General features: G+C 34.8%; 1 protein-coding gene across 4 annotated transcripts in view; it reads right to left on the bottom strand.

Moving 5' to 3' along the window:
- Positions 1–764: 764 nt before the first annotated feature.
- Positions 765–20,258, bottom strand: part of SEC24B (SEC24 homolog B, COPII coat complex component) — a 79,543-nt gene continuing 60,049 nt past the window's right edge. For all 4 annotated transcript variants that reach the window (XM_069592952.1, XM_069592951.1, XM_069592954.1 and 1 more), the window contains 17 exons: positions 19,329–19,431; positions 17,547–17,673; positions 16,543–16,652; positions 15,599–15,711; positions 12,741–12,859; positions 12,331–12,386; positions 11,877–12,083; positions 9,822–9,945; positions 9,228–9,386; positions 8,594–8,767; positions 7,883–7,993; positions 7,068–7,243; positions 6,318–6,455; positions 5,256–5,360; positions 4,401–4,493; positions 1,902–2,005; positions 765–1,661 (listed from right to left, as the gene is read on the bottom strand). In XM_069592952.1, the coding sequence (XP_069449053.1) occupies positions 1,547–1,661; positions 1,902–2,005; positions 4,401–4,493; positions 5,256–5,360; positions 6,318–6,455; positions 7,068–7,243; positions 7,883–7,993; positions 8,594–8,767; positions 9,228–9,386; positions 9,822–9,945; positions 11,877–12,083; positions 12,331–12,386; positions 12,741–12,859; positions 15,599–15,711; positions 16,543–16,652; positions 17,547–17,673; positions 19,329–19,431 (2,134 nt within the window). In that variant the 3' untranslated portion in view covers positions 765–1,546. The remainder of the gene's footprint in view (positions 1,662–1,901; positions 2,006–4,400; positions 4,494–5,255; positions 5,361–6,317; positions 6,456–7,067; positions 7,244–7,882; positions 7,994–8,593; positions 8,768–9,227; positions 9,387–9,821; positions 9,946–11,876; positions 12,084–12,330; positions 12,387–12,740; positions 12,860–15,598; positions 15,712–16,542; positions 16,653–17,546; positions 17,674–19,328; positions 19,432–20,258) is intronic.

Below are 20,258 nucleotides of genomic sequence, written 5' to 3' on the forward strand. Positions count from 1 at the left end.
TGGAACACTGCAGTTTCTCCTAATTCAGTAAGATTCTCTCCTGCTGGAGGCTGCAGGGCACGGGGACACACACAGCGCTGGGGGTGGGCTGGGCTCGGAGTAGGTGGTGGGTGGGTAGAACATTTGACTTCTGCTATCAGCTCTGTCACTAATTAGTAATGTCATTTAGGGTGAGTCATTTAACCTCTCATTTCCAGCAGGGAATGTGAGAGAGTACTTTTATTTTTATCCAAAGAAAAGAGATCCAACAAGCGAAAAACCACTCATCACACACATCAAGAGCCTTTTCCCTTCCAAAATTCATCAGTAGGACTTTTATAGTGTTTATAATAAAATTTTATTCTGCAACCTAGTGGATCATTAACAGTTTTTATACTAAATAAATGTTAGTAAACGAGATTTTTTTTAAATCAGAGTAAGATCGCTCTCAAAGTTCCAGATGGTAATCTTAAAAGTCAATTAAATAGGATAGTCACGTTATAAAAATTTTGCTATGAATGTGCAAGGAAAAAGAATGCCTAATTTAACCAAGAAAGACAAATTAAGGTTATGATTAGTTAACAGTCATATATATTTTGAAAGTAGGGTTTGTTTTCTGAATACAAAGAGAATAAGCACTTGGTAATGTTCACAAATTAATGAAAACATGTTCACATATATTACTAGTTGAAATACAGTATCAATGCATTTCCTCGAGCAGTAAATCCTAGATGTAAGAATACTACCAATTCTCCCCAACCATAAACACACAAAACACCAAGCCATATTGTCAAGCAAAATATTTTTAATTAGTAGGCTGATCATAAATAAATCCACATAAAAGATTTAACAGAATTACAAAGAGTTTTGTGTTTCTTTTGTGGACTCAATTCATAATATGCATTAGTCAACCTCATTCTCTAACTGCGACAAAGAGTTGTCATCCAACAATGCAGCACAGTTTAAGCAATTCATATTCTGTAGTTACATTTTTACATTTTCTTTACAAATGTAACATTTATATACATCATATATATATTTTTTTCTATAGTTCATGTACTGAAACTCTATTGTTTTTACAGGGAAAATATTGAATTCATTTAATGAATATGAATCATTCCTTGTTAAAAAGTAATTCATATAAACAAATAACACGGTACCACTGCCTTTTGGCATCTCCTGTCAGAGTTCAAGTCCAGAAGTGTTATATTAATTATAAGAAAAGAGAATTTATCTAATTTTTCATTGACATATCATCCCACATAGCTACAGAAGTTTGCCAGCTTGCAATGAACAGAGAACTGTACTGCTGCACTCTGGAAATGTGTGGAAACCAATTCAAAATATACTTGGTGAAACAGCATCATCAGCATCAAACTTAGGGTGAAGAAAAATCTGTCAAGTTCCTTCTTCCTCTTTATCTTTTGCCAAAGACTCAGACAAGGTGCTATGCTACGCACTGCCTCTTGTAACAAGTGCCTTCATTTCAAATTTCCTATGTGCTTCTCTGACAGATTATGCTTTACCTAGGTTATAGATCTTTCTTCTTATTCAATTTTATTTCACTTCACTTACAAATCTGCTGCTGAACATGAAGCAAAAATTCATAGTAAGATAAGGCGGCTTCTGTCCGGTCTTCAATCAAATGTTGAAAAAATTCTGTTTTGGCAGGACTCTCATCTCTGAAAAAGAAAAAGGAATATTTATCTAAAAATGCATATTATTAAAAAGAATACTTATACATTAGAAAAAATATGTGGGGACTTTTACGAAAAAGGATAGGGGATGTTAATCAAGTAACAGCCTTCTACCACTAGAATGTGTTCTGATATTATTACTTAAAATTTGATTTGAAGACAGACAATTTCACATAGATTGGACAGGATAAGACAATTTCATAATTAAATTACAGAAGTACTTACTTTACCACATGAAGAACTGGGCTTAATGGTCTGCTGTCTCTAAGCCAAGTTATAAAGGATCTGGCTCTCTCTGATGAAAGTGTGTCTAGCTCTGGAAGATGTGTCTGGCAAAAAATGCAATTAGGAAGTCATTTTCTTTCTTATAGACTTAGGCAGTATTAGAACTCAATCATAATCACCACTACCACCTAACGCCAGCACTCGATTCCAGCACCCACAGTAGCAACCAAAGACAAGAGATTTATTACATTGTTGATAAATCTGGTTTTCTGACTAATAAGACATATTTAATGATAAGTATGCCACTGACATTTTACCTGAATATTATAGTTTTTCCAGACAAGTCAATAAAACATACACAATTAGTATGTTACTCAAATCGTGTTATACTTTTTGTTTCTTCTAAAGGAAATATTCAGATCAGAGGGGCTATCATTAAGCTTCAATTTCACTTATAAACAATTATACATTATTCTAATAACAACATTCTTACATAATTTTATGTTTCCTTTATCCTTAATATTTAAGGGCAAGAAATTTAAAAGAATAGTGTGAATGTTTAAATATATTTAAAAACCATATGCAAGACTTTTTTTAAAGACCCAAAGAATCTATTCTTTTATATATGTGTGTGTGTGTACATGTATATCTGAGGGCGTCCCTGGTTGCTCAGACAGTAAAGAATCCACCTGCAATGAAGAAAAAGGATATTCTTCTATGTGTGCAATGAGTTTTTTCCAAAGTACATAGTATACAAAAATTTAAACAGAAAAGTTTGGGTTAATTATATTTAAATTTGCATCAATATTTAAAAAGTACAAGGAAAACATTTTTATGCACACTCTTTCATATATTTTCTAAATATCTATAACATAGCCACTATTATATACAGAAACACATTTTGAAAATACAAATGGATATTATGCACAATTGTTTTCTTTTTCAGATTGTATTCTTTTAAATAGAGTCATAGGTTTTGCTGGGGCTTCCCTGGTAGCTCAGTAATAGAGAATTCATCAGCAATGTAAGGGCCACAGGAGATGCAGGTTCAGTCCCCGGGTCGGGAAGATCCCCCTGGAGGAGGGCATGGCAATGCACTCCTGTATTCCCGCCAGGATAATCCCATGGACAGAGGAGCTTGGGCTACAGTCCAAAGGTCGCAAAGAGTTGGACATGACTGAAGAGACCTGGCATACAAGCATGATATCCTCTTAAGTATATATGTACATATGAATACTTCCATGAGTGTATCTACAGGATACATTTTAGGCGTAAATAATTAACTGTGTCATACGCTGTGTGATTTTAATTTTAACAGATATTGTCAAATGGTCCTCCTGAAGACTAGTAAATGTATACAGTCCAATCAATAGGCCTGCTGACCTATTCCCTCTGCATTACTGCCTATTGTCAAATTAAACAAATTTTTCACCAGGGGGCAAAATCTGATAAATGAAAGAAATACTATGCTGTTATTAATAGTTTGTTTTGTTTTCTTAATTATAAATGAAGCTGAACATTGATCCATATAGCCACTACTATAATTTCCACCTATGAATTACCTGTTCAAATCATTTTCTCATTTTTCTTCTTTGTTGAGTCTTAGAAATAAACTCTGGATTAATGTGGCAAATTTTAAAAAATAAATCAAATAGCGAACATGGTTAAGAATTACGTTGACTTATATTAATTTTAGGAGAAAGGGCATATTTACAATACCCAAGAATAAGGTAGGCCTTTTCCATTAAGTAGCATAGAGAACTGCTTTCAGAATCATATTTCTTTAGTATCAACATACATACAGTACAGGCTTACTGAAAAAACTATGTTTACTATCAGCAAAATAATTTAAATTAGAGTAGTTAAAGTTGTTGGAAAATAGCTTGGAGTTGCTCAAAAAGTTTACCATATGACCCAGCAATTCTACTGCTAGCTACATATCCAAGAGAACTTGAAAACATGTTCACACAACATTGGTACACAGACTGTTCATGGAAGCACTCCTCACAACAGCACCAGAGTAGAGATAACCTAAATGTCCAGGAAGAGAGGACTGGATAAACAAAATGCGATATATTCGTACAATGGACTATTATCTACTCATAAAAAGGGGGGAAGTACTGACACACATTACAACATGGATGTTGAAATCATGGTGAGAAGAAGCCAAACTCAAAAGGCCTTGCATTGTGTGATTCCATACATCTGAACTGTCCAGAACAGGCAAATCCACACAGATAGAAAGTAGGCTAGTGGCTGCCCAGGGAAAACAGAAAGGAAGAGTTGGGAGATACAGGTTTCTTTTTCAGGTGATGTAAACGCTCTGAAATTATATACTGGAAATGCTTGTAAACACTGTGAATATACTAAAAGCAAATGCATTGTACATTTTAAAATGATTAAAACGGTGACTCTTATGTGCATTATATCTCCAAAAAAAAAAAAAAAGAATTAAACAAGTAAGTACACAAGAAGTTAAAGCTATATAAAGCCACTGACCATTTTCTGTGGTATTGATGCAAAATCAGGATACCCAAGCACATCCTCTATAAAGTTATTGTCACAGCTCTTTCCAATCCAAATGTAAAAAATCTAAAAACAAAACAAATCACAGTAACACTCCCTAATTGGAAACCCATTACAGCTGATTTTCTCAAAATCATCAAGCATAAACGAGGCAAAGTACACTAGCTCAAATCAAGTGGGAACTAACATGAAAGTAAAAAAGGAAACCTGTAACCTGCACATTTGGAATCTGCATTCAGAAATCAGAGTGGCTCCTATCTTTTCTGCTTAAATTTCAAGCTTCTCATAAAATATATCTTAGCATTTTCCTTACTTTTCCTCCAATGCTTCAACCAAGATACATGACTTACTATATTTCCTACCCACTACTTCCATTATCTCAATCTCCGTCTCTGTACTTTAACTAGTGTCCCCTGCCCTCTACCACTGCCCCACCCCGTACTGTGGCTATTGGAATTCTTTTCCTGTTCACAAGGTATCGTTCATGAAGCCACCCTGCCTATTCTGACACCCTTCACCACCACCCTGTCCAATGACACCTCCTGAAATCTTAATTATTAACGGCATTTGAGACAACAAATCAAGTTGAACTAGAAATATTCTTGAGTTCCCTTAAAATTTTATGATTCTAGATGAAAAATTCCTTGAAGTAAGGAATTTATCTCTTTACTTCTCTTAAATAAATTGATCTCCTGTGCCAGTTCCAATTTATAGCCCCTGAGTTCCCCGTTCACCTTTCATTGTCTGATCTGTGGTAACAGAGCTGGGTCCCGTGTTTCTCCTTTTGCCAGCTGCAAGTGTTAAGCTTTGACACTAACGGGTACTTACAGAGCCACAGTCCATAAGGAAAGCACCTTCTCGTGTCAGTTTCTCTGCAGACAATTTTTGAAGAGGTGGCTGAGGTACAACCCTATCATTAACGTGTATTGCACCCTGAAAAGAAGAAAGATAGAATGTGAATGACCTTCCATTACTATTATCCCAGGCTGGAAGCTAATGGCCACTAGCTCTGATACTGAAAAATGATACTTGATAATTTTGTAATATCTAAAAACTACAGCTGACCTTTGAACAACGTGAGTTTGAACTATACGGGTCCACCTATATGCAGTTTTTCTCAATATATACTACAGAAGTACATGATCTGCAGTTGGTTGAATCCGTGGACACCGAATACAGGATACAGAGGATGGACTATGAAGTTATACGTGGCCTTTCAATCGCACAGGGGTTGGTGCTCATAACCCCCACACTGCTCAAGGGTGAACTATATTGATAATATATACCACCTTGGCTGGACAATCAAGACTCTCAAATGTATTTAAATTAAAAGATGCTCAAAGGTATTCAAATTTAAAAGATAAAAACCTGACTAGGTAAAAAGATCTGCCCATTTCCTTCCTTTCTGGGGTCAGAATATATTAAAAGTACAACTACGATATCTGCTACAAAGGATTTTCTGATTCCAAAGAGAAGGAAAAAAAGACATTACATCTCTGCATATTAAAAATACTATTAGATACCAGATCAGTTTTACAACAATATAGTCAAAGCTGCACTCTGATCACACCAGGAACTGCCACCATCTTCAAAATACAAATGGAAATGCCCTTCCATAATGCAGCTGTGTAGGAAATGGAACCAAATCCACAAAGTGAATCGCTTCCCATATGAAACTGTTTTTGAAAATGCCATAACCATGATGCTATCTAATGGTCCTGTTGTCCAATCAAATCCATAGTTAACGTCTGTATTTAATGTATTCTTGTCACCGGGGGAAAACAGATGGAAGAAATTGTTAACAATACATTACTATCTTAGATGCAGAATCAAGACACTCAAATAAATTTGAAGTAAAAAATTTCAAACACAATGAAAACAATACCATACCTCATCTGTCAATCTGTCTATCCTGTACAGGTTGGGATGAATCATTTTCATTAGATGAACAAGCGGCTGGCACTTTATCTGGCACATGGCATACACACGATCATCCAGGCGTGTGCTTGTGCCGGTTCTAAATGCTTTCTACATGGAGAAACAATACGCATTTTTCAGTAAAGCATAAATATAGTGGACAAATATTAAAACAGATATATACCATCAGCCATGGGAAAAGCACAGCCTTCACACCAAATGGGCCTGGATTCAGTTTTCAGCTCTGAGAATTTAATTGGTAGATATGTGAGCAAGTTACCTAGCTTCTCAAAGGTATATTAACATCGTAAGAAAAAAGGGGAAAATAATACCTCTAGGCAGCTATAAGGATCAAATACGATGATGTGTATATAACACGTATTACGGTGCCTGAGACTTGGGAAGACGCTCAATGAACAGTAGGCCCTTTCCTTGGAGTCTCTTTCCAGGAGCAGACACTGAGAGTGTGCTATACGCACACCATTATTCAAGCTGCTCCCACATGCTCGAGTGAGAGCATACAGTTTCATGACAGTCATCATGTATTTGTATACCTTCATTTTCCATTCATCTCTTCCTGTTTATAACTCTTCCAATGCTAAGCTGCAAATGTCTAATCAAGTATTTAATCCCCTACCCCCCACCAGAAAAACTAGGTTTGGAAATCTATATATTGAAAATTTCAAAAGACTTTATTAAATCTAACAGTGTATAGAGAGCTACCTGTTTGAGAAGGGCCAAAACATAGAGAGGAAATAACTTGAGGGAGCTGGGTGCTATCAACCCCGAGTGCTGTAAATTTGAGACAGTTGAGCCATACGCAGATAATGAATCCACCACAGCGTTCACTAAGGCATCCCTTGCATCCGATAGACTTGAGGAAATTGATCGATCCACAGCTATAAAGCAACCAAAATGAAAAAGTTTTTAACCATTAGACGCCAGTGAATACTGTAAGAGATAAAATGTACATGCAGTACTTAAGAAACAAACAGAAAGTTCGTTTTTAGGTTAGAAAAATACATTTCAGTTGTTCCCTTGAGTGTGGCTGCCCCTTTGTAGTAAAAATCCTCCTCCTGCCACCAACCCTGATCATCAGTGAGCTATTCTTCTTTCTTATAATTTTCACTTTTCCAGAATGTTGAATGAATGAATCATTTGTATGTAGCACTTTGAGTTTAGCTTCTTTCACTTAGCATAACGCCTTTGAGAGTCATCCACGTCTGTTCACATATCAACAGTTCATTTCTTTTTATTGCCGAGTTGCATTCCATCATATGGATGTACCACAGTTCATGAAGTTACCATTTGAAAAACACTTGAGATGCTACCAGCTATTAATGATTATGAATCTCACACATGATTTTTAAGCTAAAGAATTCGTGAGAATGAGAACAGCCCAATTCACACTGTGGTAAATGAAAATGTAAAATATATATACTTTTTAAATGAGGAATTTCCAGGGTAAAACAATGCCCAGGCTTCAGTTTTTAGTATAGAAAAATATATTTCACCTGTCGCTTCACTTTTTTACTTACCCATGTTTGCCAGGAGGCAGACGGCAGCTTGTACATCCACTCCTGCATATACATCTGCTAGTGAGCTGCCCACTGGCAAGCAGAGAGTGTGCACTCTAATCCTCCGCTCACCTAGTCAAAGGACGAATCCATGTTTGCAAAATACGTTAGGCCAAGAAGCAAAGAAAGCAAATAGGTCAAAATATCATTCAAGTTATTGTTTGATGGTATTAAATTACCAACAGGATTTTGAAATGGCAAAAACAAAGTTTCACAATAAACATGTTTTAAAGAAAATTAAACATTCTCTAAACCTGAACACAGACTATGAACATACACTATATTTTGAACACTAGTTCTGGTTTTTATCTTAGCATTACTCATTCTAAATTATATGTCACATGGTATAATGTCAGAAAACAGACCATGTAGACCTTAAGTGCCATGGAGAATTTCTCATGTTATGGATAAAAAATAACGCTCAGGATAACCCAGACAGATTTAGTTTGAGTTATTATGCTAATATGATTTTGAGAGTACAAGTCTTCCACAAGTCAAAACAGGTACTCTTTGAAGATTCAAAAATGAGTATTAAAAAAAAGAACGGAATGTATATTTGATGAACACAAATTCCATTGCTTCCCATTGGTGTTCACTCTCCCCAGTCTGCCAGTAGGTGAAAAGAGGGGAGAGTTACTGGGGCAGGTTACATTCCACTTCTGTTAACATTACCTTTGCTAGATGTATATAATAGGGCTGTCTGAAAGCACACTAAAGAAGTATCTGTCAAACTTTCTTCAATAGAGAGTTGTACTGCAAATCCAGCGTCGGGATTGATGTTGGCGAGGGATAACAAATCAGTGGAACGGACAAAGAAATTTCCATGAAAAGTGTGCATGGAAAGACCTAGGGAAAAGAAAACTTGTTATAAAAGATGAGGTAGCACTAGTCTCTTTACCTCAGGTTAAAGCTACTTTTTAAACAAAAAATATCTCTGATTTTGAATCAAAAGGATAACTGGGGAGCAATACTTTTCACATAAAACAGAGACTGTTTGAATGATGAGGAAGGCAAAGATCATTATTAATTTGACAATTTTCACTTAAGATTTTCCCTATTCCTCAAATTCATCTGAAATCACTTCCTCCTAATAAGGCAAAGCATTTCCTCTGCCTACTTATTCAAATTACTTAAAAAATTGAACAATGATTATTTAATAATAATATTTAAAACAGTACAGCTAGTTGGATCAAGTAGAAAATCTTTTTTATGATAATGAAAGGTGGTCACAGGTTGTCAATATATGAATGCTTATTAATTTTGAAAAAAGTATATAATATAAAGCATAATTTTTATAATTTCATACCTTTAGTACACCTTATTCTCATAACAGCTTCAAATCCAATTTTTCTTGTGAGATACCGTTTTAGATCTTTTTGTAACTTTTCTGCTTGCGAGGGATTGTGAGTATAGTGGAAAGATGGATAATAATAGATGCACCCTGCAGAATACTTGGACATGCAAGCTTTAGAGAGAAAAAGGAAAAGTATTAGCTACTGAAATGACAACATTTTACTTGTCCAACAGCAATGCAGATTCTGTATTATGAAGAAATCTAAGTTATAATAAAAAAAACCCCTACAGTAGTCAAAAATGGGGATAAATATATAAATCTGAGAAAGAAATATTTATAAAACATAATATATATTAAGTTTACTGTTGAGCAGAATGGTAAAAGAATTGTATTTAAATAAAAACAACAACCCAGATTAGCATTTTATATTTGTACAGGGTTAGGGTTTTTTTTTTTTTTAAAGTTTAGTAGTAATTTTCATAGACATTATCTAATTCACATGTCTTTCTCCCCCAACAATTGAGAACTCTTAGTAAAGAATGTACATTTAATTATATGCTAAAAATGTTTATGTAAAAACAGGTTAATACAATGGTATCTTCTTACCTAGAGAAGCAAGATCAGAATACTGTGAACTTAAAAGGAACAGATCCACTGCAGTCTGCTGCCCTGAGCAATCTAAAGCGAGTTTCTTATAAAAATCAGTTGCAGGGCCAAGATGTTGTACAACCTAAGTCAACAGGTCATAAAGTAAGAGCTAGAAAACCTTGAATTATGCATATATTTCTGTCTGTTACAATCAGGAAGAGAATATCGTCTGTCCCCCTATCAAACTAAGGATTTTTGCTTTTTTATGTCTAGGTAGTTGGCATAGATTTCCTATGAGAATAATCACTAACATTTATAAAAGCACATATAGGGCAGCATAGATGTTTTAATATAATTAAATTATTTAATCCTCATAATAATATATATTTCACAGTTACCAACATTTTACAGATGAGGAAACTGAGGCAAACAAATGACTAATTACATAGTTACTGAGTGGTAGATGCTGGAATATCCAAGCAGTCTGGCTCCAGAATGAGTGCTGTTACCAATTATTACATGCATATTGTTACACAGTAACACGAGAGACTAACAGATTAAGCAAAGTCTTTCTTGTTGGTATGAAGACACTTGAGCTGAGGAGATGGCACTAGAGAAGAGTTAAGAATGCAAAAGCCAGGCTCCAAGTTCTTAATTATTTCTCTACATTGCACAAGAAAATGTTTCAATTATGGTGCATGATTTTTATATTAAGTTTAAACCAGAACAGACACTTAAATTCTTGAGTCTCAGGCAGATAGACAATACTTCTAAAAGTTACATGAGAACAAAAACCCCAAAACTGTATCAAAGAAATCAGTAACCACTTTGCTTTTGTTCAGCATTCCATAATGGATTACGATGGATCAACGCACTGGATAAAGCTAGCTGTACTTGTTGATGAGTTAAAAAATATACTTGTCCCCAGTTTATTTTGAAATTAGCTTCTTTCTCAAAAGCAATGTAAAAATACAATTTCACAAAAAGTAAAATATGGTGCTATTCAAAAGTAAAACACAGTGCTATTCTTCTTTAGCAAATTGGTAAAGAATAAAAAAGTAGCAATCCTTAATGGTGCCCAGAAGATCAGAGTCCTTAAAGAGTACAGGTTGATTAAAAATCCCAATAAGTAAAATAATAATTTTAAATACAGTTTATACTCATCGATCCAATAATTTCACTTCTGGGAATTTACCTTAGGGAAAAACTGAATATGTGGCTAAAGATTTATAACACTATTCAAACTGTTTAATCCATACTCATAACTAGTTGCAATGGCATCTTCATATATATAAGTCGAGGTCAGGCAAAACTTATTTATAGAACAAAAATGAGTATTTTAAATTGGGGTTAAAATACCCTTACCAAATCTTCACTGTAAAACCCTAGGGACATTCAGCCTCATTTCACTCTTAAACAGCAAGTAGGCAATTAACAAAATCATGTTTTTCACATTTACTAAAAAACCTTTTTTGTAGAATTTTTAGGGACCTCCAAAAATGCTCACTATGAGTAACTGCTCACATCAGTGAAAAAAGTCAATGAAAAAATATAGTATACATGTATGATGCCCAACTGCAATTACTTGTATTTAACTACTATTATCCTGACAGTGAGATAACCGATCATCTATATGCTTCCTTGTTCCAAGTTTTATACAATGATTTGTATTACCTTCATTAAAAGTTTATTAATATGTGCATATTAAATTATATCTCAGATTTAGTAAGTTTTATCAATTGTGAAATAGAAAAGAACACTAGAGTCAGAAAATCCAAGTCACATCTTTACCATTAAATATTTATTTAACTTTTGGCAAGACTGTTTAATCTCTGTTTCCTCATCTGTAAAAAAAGGTTATAGTAGATAATTTCTAAATTTCTATGACTCATAAACAAAGTATTAAAAAGCACACACTGAAACACAACAACAAAATGGTAATTTGAATTAAACTCTCTTACCAGTTTTTTTTACTATCAAAGAATTAGAAAAATAGACTAACAAATAATTAAACAAGTCGACAGAGGTAGAAGCCATGATCTTGAATACGAGAGAGCAACTAATATAAAATACCTTTGTGCTTGATCTCTGATTAGGGTCTTCTCTGGACTGCAGAAGTCCTGCCCCCAAGGAAGGTAACTGTGTCTGAAATACAGACACACGGCCACCTGTTGGAGACATTAATTTAAAGGCAGCTTGGAGAGCAGGACCCAGGGCACTGTGTGTTTCTCTTGTATTGGTGAACATATTTGGTAATGCATTCAATAAGTCTTTTATAAGCTGGGAAAACAAAGATTAAAAGTTGAATTACTGAGAAGGAAGGGCAATATTCTTCTTTAAAATATTCCAGAGTACAGTATATGCCACTACATTTTGGAGGACTGTAAAGTGAGTAGTCAAGAGATATGCTACCTACATTGTTTACTGCAATGTTAATATATACCAAGTAAACACATGTTCAACATTACAATCAGTTGAAGTAACAGAAATACTTTAATACTTAAAAAAAAAAAAAATTCAATCTCACCTCTTTACTTTCATATAGATTCACAAGTAAGCTATCCGGAGTAGGTAGAAAAACATCTATAGGGAAAACATATATTTTAACCAAAATATAAATAAATTCAAAAGAATTTCGAATTAAAAAAATCTTAGTTTTCTAAGTCCATACATATAAAGGGTATGCACAATATTGCTTTATTTAATATATATCCTCTGTACATATCATACGTGTGTGTGTGAGCATGTGTAAGTACACATACATAGGTGTAAAAAACTTTGACTCAAGTACTTTCCAGGAAAGCAATTATTTTAAAACAAATATCTAATGAGCTAAATTATCTGTACAGCATTATGACAAGATGTATTGTAAAATAAAGTATGCTTAATTCCAAAATTTTGTTTTATTAATAGAGTTTTGTTTTATTCACTGCTTACCATCTATATCAGATACAATCAACATTTGAGGCTGTGATAATCCTTCTTGCAAATTGTAGAAATGAATAGTGCTATCAAAGGTCATGAATCCTATTCTTGTTCGTGAATCTCCAGGGAGCCTAAAGATAAAAATGATAATTTTAAATTCGAACTGCTAAGTGACGTATTCTATTTTTTAAAAATACTAAGAATAATTGTTTATGTTTTTATGCAGAGGACAGAATAGTTACCCCTATCTAAACCAATGCATATCAGAAAAGAGTAAGTATAAAACATTCCATTTTCAGATGAAACCAGACATGTTTAGAGTTCATGCCTCTGATAACAGAACTTTCAAATAATTAATCAAAACCTAAAATGATATACTTAAAAAACAAAGATTTCTTGCAAACTTTCCTCTGAAACAAACTCCTTTAAGTAAAAGTTGCTCATATTTTCAGTTTCAATATTACAAAAATCATGTATGTTGTTTAAGTATTTTAAGAACAGTGACAAAATGAGTACTGTTCAAGAAAAGATTATAACATATAAAATTCTAAATAAAAACCACATTCAGAAACATCAAGACATTTTATCTATGATCACTCTTTTAAAATTTTTCTGAGTATTCAAGTATTCAAATTTTCTGTCAGTATTCAAGTCAATAATACAGCAAAGAATAAATAACCATTTAAAGTCTGTTCCAAAAAAACCTGTCAAGCTATCCTTTTTAATAAGATAGATGCCCTGTCTTACAAAAATATCAGTATATTTCTAAATTCCATCATGTTAACTGCTACAATTTTAAATGTAATTCACTACAATTTTTTACGTAATTTATTGTTTTAGCACTGTCTTTAAAGATGTTTTTTAATATTACAGGATGCCAAAACAGTGTGCGTCAAAGCAAGAAGCACTGTTATTATTAGGAAGGATCAATCAGGCTACTCAGAGGCTGATTCATGACACTGTAAAGCAGAAACTAACACAACACTGTAAAGCAATTACATTCCAATTTTTAAAAAAGGAATTTCAGAAAACAGAAAACAACAAGTCATGCAGGTGTTTAGCTTAGTAATACTGGTCAAGGTTTATCCTGTTTCTAATTTCTTCACTTCTTTGAGATTTCTAAGGTCACTGATTATTAGAGTCATTTGTTATCAATCACAATGGAGACTACGTACCTCTAGGCCAAAATACAAAGCTGAGCTAGAACCGCTCCAGCATCAAATTTCCTTTCTCAAAGTTATATACACAGCCCTATCCAAAAACATGATAATATCTTATTGCTAGCCTATCACCTTTACTTTTTTACTTTTCTGATACTTTTAATTTCCACTTTAATCAAACATATACATTTAAAAAACTAATTTTCATTCCCAATATTATCTTTTTGGCTTTCCATAGACCATTTAATTTGCAAATAATCACTCATCTCTGTTGAAAGTGAAAAGTGAATGTGTTTGTCTCAGTCGTGTCTGACTGTTTGCAACCCCATGGACTGTAGTTCACTGGCTCCTCTGTCCATAGAATTCTCCAGGCAAGAATCCTGGAGTAAGCTGCCACTTCCTTCTCCAGGGGATCTTCCCAACCTGGGGATTGAGCCCTGGTCTCTTGCATTGCACTGGCTCCTATTTCTAGTGCTATATCATCAAATACCTTCCCAGCAAGCTAACTCTTCAGTCTTAACAGCTATTTCTTTGCAGAGTGTCCTCCTTTGGTACTCACTGCTAAAGTCATGTCTGAATTAAGCACTTGTGACTTAAAAAGGGCAAATGCGTCAATAAAGGACAAAAATATGAAATCAATAAGTTACTAACAGAAACTTACAGCAAATCATTTAATATCTCTGGATGTTTTTAATCTTGAATGTTTCAATGTTATCAGTTTATTCACAGGCCAAGATCAGTGATATGCAATTATAGCGACTAGAGCTAGCACTCAACAGAATAAGGACTCTTAAACTCAAATGGAAAATGGGAGAGAAGAACCTTTTGGAATCACCGAGTACTTCTGACAAATTATTCATGTATTTTGAATACTGAAATGTATTTCAATATATATTGAATACATATATTATATATACACAATTTATATAATATATATACTATATATACTATATATATATATATATATAGTATATATATTCACCCCTACACCTCTCCACAAGTCCAGAACCACTGCAGTAGGAAGCTACTCTTACTAACAACCTGAAGTCATATTTCTTATGGGTGTTGGAGTAGACAAAGAAATGTACAAACAACTTTGTTTCCCAGAGATCTGGAACATCCGCTTTTTAAGTTAGTTAAGGGTGTCCTTTGAGACTCATACTGGTAGATAGACAGGCAGGAATTAGAGCCAAGTTTTATCACCTATCCTATACTTTGTTTCTAGTTTCACCATAAAGCTTCTTACTAATGTGCCAGTTCAGTTTCTGGGTTCTTGAAATATTCAGCACAGTATCAATTCCTTCTTTATCTGGCTCATTTTCTCATTAGCACATCTGAAACTATCTTATGAAAAACTTCTTGCTGAAGCATAAATTACAGCTCGATTCCTCTCATCCAGATCCTTGATACCCTGGCTAGGTTGAGTTTTCTGGATCTAAGTGCTCAGACTTGCTAAGTCAGGGGGATAGTTAGATAAAATCTAAATTCCTAAGTATTAAAACTATTATGGTTTTAAGATTCAGATATAAAGTTATAAATCCAAATAATATACCTAGTAGATCTTTATTCTAAAGCAGATAGGATGTACTCTTTTAGTGATAAATGAAATCAAACTTAATAAAAGCCAACCCCATAAATTGTTATAAATACACTTCACATTTTATACATTTATACACACACACACACACAATGAGTAAAAAAAATTCTTACTTGTCTAGATTTTCTAACAGTGACTGGCACAAAATTGTCAAATATCCAGCTTCTACTGCATTATGAGACACATCTAAAACAAACAAGTAAACTGCAGGCTGAGGCGGACGGAGCTAAAAGGAATAGAAATAATGTAACATATTTAGTAGGTATAAGTCATTCTTTTTATATCGCAACTAGTACTGGATATTTACTGACTGTAATATATATATCTCTATCTATCCACACAAATAGAATCGATGTTTTATAAGATCTTAGGTAATAAAAATGACATTCCTTTGATTTTTTTCCTTTTAAATTTGGTCATGGATTAAGCATGATTAGGCAGTAATTACACAGTAATGGTTAAGCACATGGGCTAAATGTCTTCCTGATAGAGTGATGGCTGAGATATCTTTCCAAGGAAAATTAAACATATTTATTATTAAATATTAACCTTTAAACCCCTTCCCTACTCCTAAAAATACTTTACTTTAAACATTTATATTTTTAAACCTGACAATCATTAGTACCATTGGGCCACTTGATGCCAGTTGAATCCCAAGGGTTAAGTGCTAGGTGTACAGCAAGTTCTTAAAAGCAATTTTTGACAAAAATACGAGTTTTTCTGTTGAAGGATTTTAAATACTAAATGGTAAAAAGAATATTTATATTCATTACAAGCAAGTAATGAAATCAAAATGGCAACAAATTATAGATGATTAGGAAACATATTTATTAGGAAACATTTCTTAGTGATGTAACTGCATTCTTTTAGGAGATCAAGTAATCTTTACAAAGTTACAAAGAGTTATCTATTTGTTAAGTACAAGCTTTCAGCACTACTTCAAAAAAATCATACTATGGACAATTAAAAAATTTAGACAAGAATTCACTTAAGAGTAAACTACCAAATGACCGATACAACTGCACTCCAGGACTAGTATTTAATACTGAATAGTTACCATATAATCTGAAGAAGCAATGAACTCCACTGTTGAATTCTGAACTTCTGGCCGTTTATGAGGCTCTCCATAGGATCGGGTAAGGGGATTATACATAAATTCTTCAGGAACTAGATAAGATTAGGAATCCAGTACAAAGTTAGTAGCACAATTTCTAAACATACATATATATGCCTAGAAATAAACACCTCTATCATTAATATTTATGAAGTTTCTAATAGCTTTGTGAAGATCTAATGGTAAAAGCTAATCCCCTAAAACTTCTTTAAAAAATAAATCAGGAGGACAAGAAAACTTATGAAATCAGATGAGAAAACCAGGACACAAGTAGCCTTGCTTCTTATGCTTGCGTCCTATTTATGATGTCACGTGACATGGGAAAGAAATCAGAAAGCAATCATCCTAAGAGGGTCTAGGACACGGCCCTGAAGGGGACAGCAGGTGCACGTGCACGCCTGTGTCCACACACACCGGCAGAGGTCGACACTGAGCTGAATGACCAAACCTACAGAAGGAAGGCAATCTAAACTTGTCAGGGTCACACATGATTAGTGCGCACGCTCTCATCTGTCGGACCTGCACTGCTTCACCTCACTTCTTATACTCTATGAATTCTTTTTACCTTCTCTCCTCCCTGTCGCCGTCCGCACTATCAATTATCCCCATGGCCAGCCAAAAATGAAGTGTCCCTAGCCTGCATTCTCTTCATTAAAAGTGTCATGAAAGTTTATAAACAGTGAGGAGACACCAGATAATAGCAACAATGTCAAAATGTCTAAAATAATATAAGGCGTTATTTTGAGAACCTGAGGGACTTCCCTGGTAGTCCAGTGGCTAAGACTCTGCCCCCAATGCAGGCGGCCCAGGTTTCATCCCTAGTCCGAGATCTAGAGCTCACCTGCTGTTAACTAAAGACTCCACATGCCACAACTACATATCCTCAACTAAGACCTGGAACAGACAAATAAATGAAATAAATATTTAAAAAAGAATATTAAACTCACCATCATTAACTCTATAGCACAAATTGCATTTCCATCTACGCTGATCAATGAAGGATACAAAAGGGTTGATGTATGTTCGACAAGATCGGCACCTCACAATGGTATTGGATGTTATCACTGGTAATTGCTAGGAAAAAGAATAAAGACGTTGTAGCAGAAAAAACACCCCAGAGGAAAAATGGACCACATACTGCTCTGCTCCCTATGCAGAACAGAAAACACATTTGTGTTTTGAAACTGAAGTATTTTAATAAATTCCAGTGGTGCACTGAGCAACAGAAGCAGCTATCAAGTTTCTCCCTCTTCTGACACAAACTGTAAAATAACACTAAAATAAAGCCAAATCAAATGTAATGAGAGTTACTGGCAGACAAGAAAAGTCTGGTTGGCCAAGATAATATAATAACCTCAGCTTATCAGCTAAACTGATAAGAAGCAAGAGTGAGAAACTCGTGCTTTATACAACGTTTTTTTCTGCCGCCTGCCTGCACCTGGTACCAGACTCCAGGGCCCTGCTTGTTAGGCAACCACACAGCCCAGACGGGGACCACAGTCACCAGAAACCAAGGACACGTGCCTGAAAGACAGTGTATCTCTCAAGGCTTAGTGTGGGACAGGAACTTTGTACATAAGTAACTACATGTTATTTGTGAAAAAATTAGGAAACGTATAAATGAGAAAATTAAAAATTACCCAGAATTCTACATTCCCAAGGAAGTTACTCCTGCCAATTTAGCGTATACACTTCCAGAAGGTATCATATATGGAATACATATTTAGACAAAAATTTTCACCTATGTATCTGGGAAATTACCTATCTTGGTTTAGAGATAAAGGCTGCAATTTCATTACAGCTGGTCAAATAGTACTTACTGAATGAATATAATGAAGGTACTTATCACATATTATCATTATTTTATTTTCTATTCACTTGAGGAAAGAAAACTCCACAAGGAAGCTTAATGACCTTTGTATCCTCAGCACTCAGCACGACAGGTAATCAAAAAATATTTTTTGGTTGAATGAGAGCAAAAGAAACTCATTAGCAATGGGAGGGTAAAAAAAATAACACAGTTATAAAGAAGTATGAAAGCGAAATACAACTTATAAATAAAATATATCTGATTAAATGTTTTTTTCTGAAGTTTGGAAATTTTAGTTTATATATACTTGCATGAAATACCAGAATATGGATAAAAATCCAGCATGCTGGGTATTAAATCAAATAGACTATGGAAACTTTAAAAAATAATGTTTTAATTCAATAGGCTTGAAGAGTTTAGACTTAATTATTATTACAAAGGTTACTTGATTAATACAGTTGGGAATAGTCGTATGGTTTTCCTCCCTAATTGTGCATCGTTGGTGGTGTTTCCTTTGTTTAAAAAAGAACCCCTAAAGTTTATCTGTCACCTATGGCCATTCCACAGTACCGCTAAAACTACTACTCTTTCCAAATCCAGCTCAGATCTCTTTGCTTGTAGAAAACATCTGCTGCTGTGCCCAGAGGAAACCCCTCCAGGACTGTGTTCGTAACCTCGCTACTTCACAAATTCTGACTAGTCCCAGGTATTAGTGATCCTGCACGGCAGCATCTGCCTCTACGTTTCTGCTCCTGTCAGCAGCTGACAGAAAGCGGTTGTTGTATCGAAACTGACAGAAATAATTAATTCTACCTTCAATAAAACAAAATAAAAATTCTAAGAAAATATACAATCTAAACATGCTGTACATAAGTACAGAGGTCAATACCCACAAATACCTTTAAATATGTTACTTTACCGTTAGGTCTCTGAAGGGATGTAACAACAATCCTAAAGGAAGCTTAGCTTTATTCAGTAACGCCTGTGTCTGTGGAATATTTGTTAAAGTACACCGGAATGAACTGTAAAGACAGAAACCACATGGATTATGTTAGCGATCAGGAAAAATACCAATACTGATGTGGATATGTGCAGACAGCCAGACAGTTAAGAGGATACATGAAAATCACTGGACACACTACATAGCTGTAACTATGAGGGTCCTGATGACTTAACAGGTATGTATGTAATTTAGACCTCAAAAGATCCAAATCAACGACTCAACATTTTCATGGTGAAAAAGAACAACACATTTAGGAAAAACACAGTAACTCTAGTATGACCATCAGGGCATGAATAGGAGGGGGCAGAAAACGTGAGTGAAAAGGTACCTCTGCATCCTAAGGATGCGGTTCCTGCTCTCCCGTGCATCCTTCACCTGTTGAAAGCCTCCTTTTTCTCTGAGACTCATCAGCGTTCTAGCTTCCTGTGAAACCACCCTCACCCCTGATCACAAGTCAGAAGGAAAGACTTCCTCCTCTGTGCTCCGAGACCTGCTTACGCTTCCATGGCATCGGTTAGTCTGGCCTGCTTTAGCTGTGCACTCCTCTATCAGCGACCTTCTGTTCACTGTGTCACCCCAACCATTCCTCTCACAGATCAAGAGCTTACAGCTTGAGATCAGCAGACATAGAATCAATAAAGGGGCAAAAGCAGAGGTACTGGAAACGGTGACAGGAATTTTAAGGAAAGTGGCTGACAGTATGTAGAGATAACCCAGATATGGACTGACTCCACACTGGTGTGTTCCCTGAACACACCAAGCTGGTTTCTGCTTCAGGACCACTGCATTTGCTGTTCATGAAGCTTGGCACCCTCTTTCCTGAGTCACATTTTGCTCTCTCATTTC

The sequence above is a fragment of the Ovis canadensis genome, chromosome 6, assembly GCF_042477335.2.
Source record: "Ovis canadensis isolate MfBH-ARS-UI-01 breed Bighorn chromosome 6, ARS-UI_OviCan_v2, whole genome shotgun sequence".
NCBI lineage: Eukaryota > Metazoa > Chordata > Mammalia > Artiodactyla > Bovidae > Ovis > Ovis canadensis.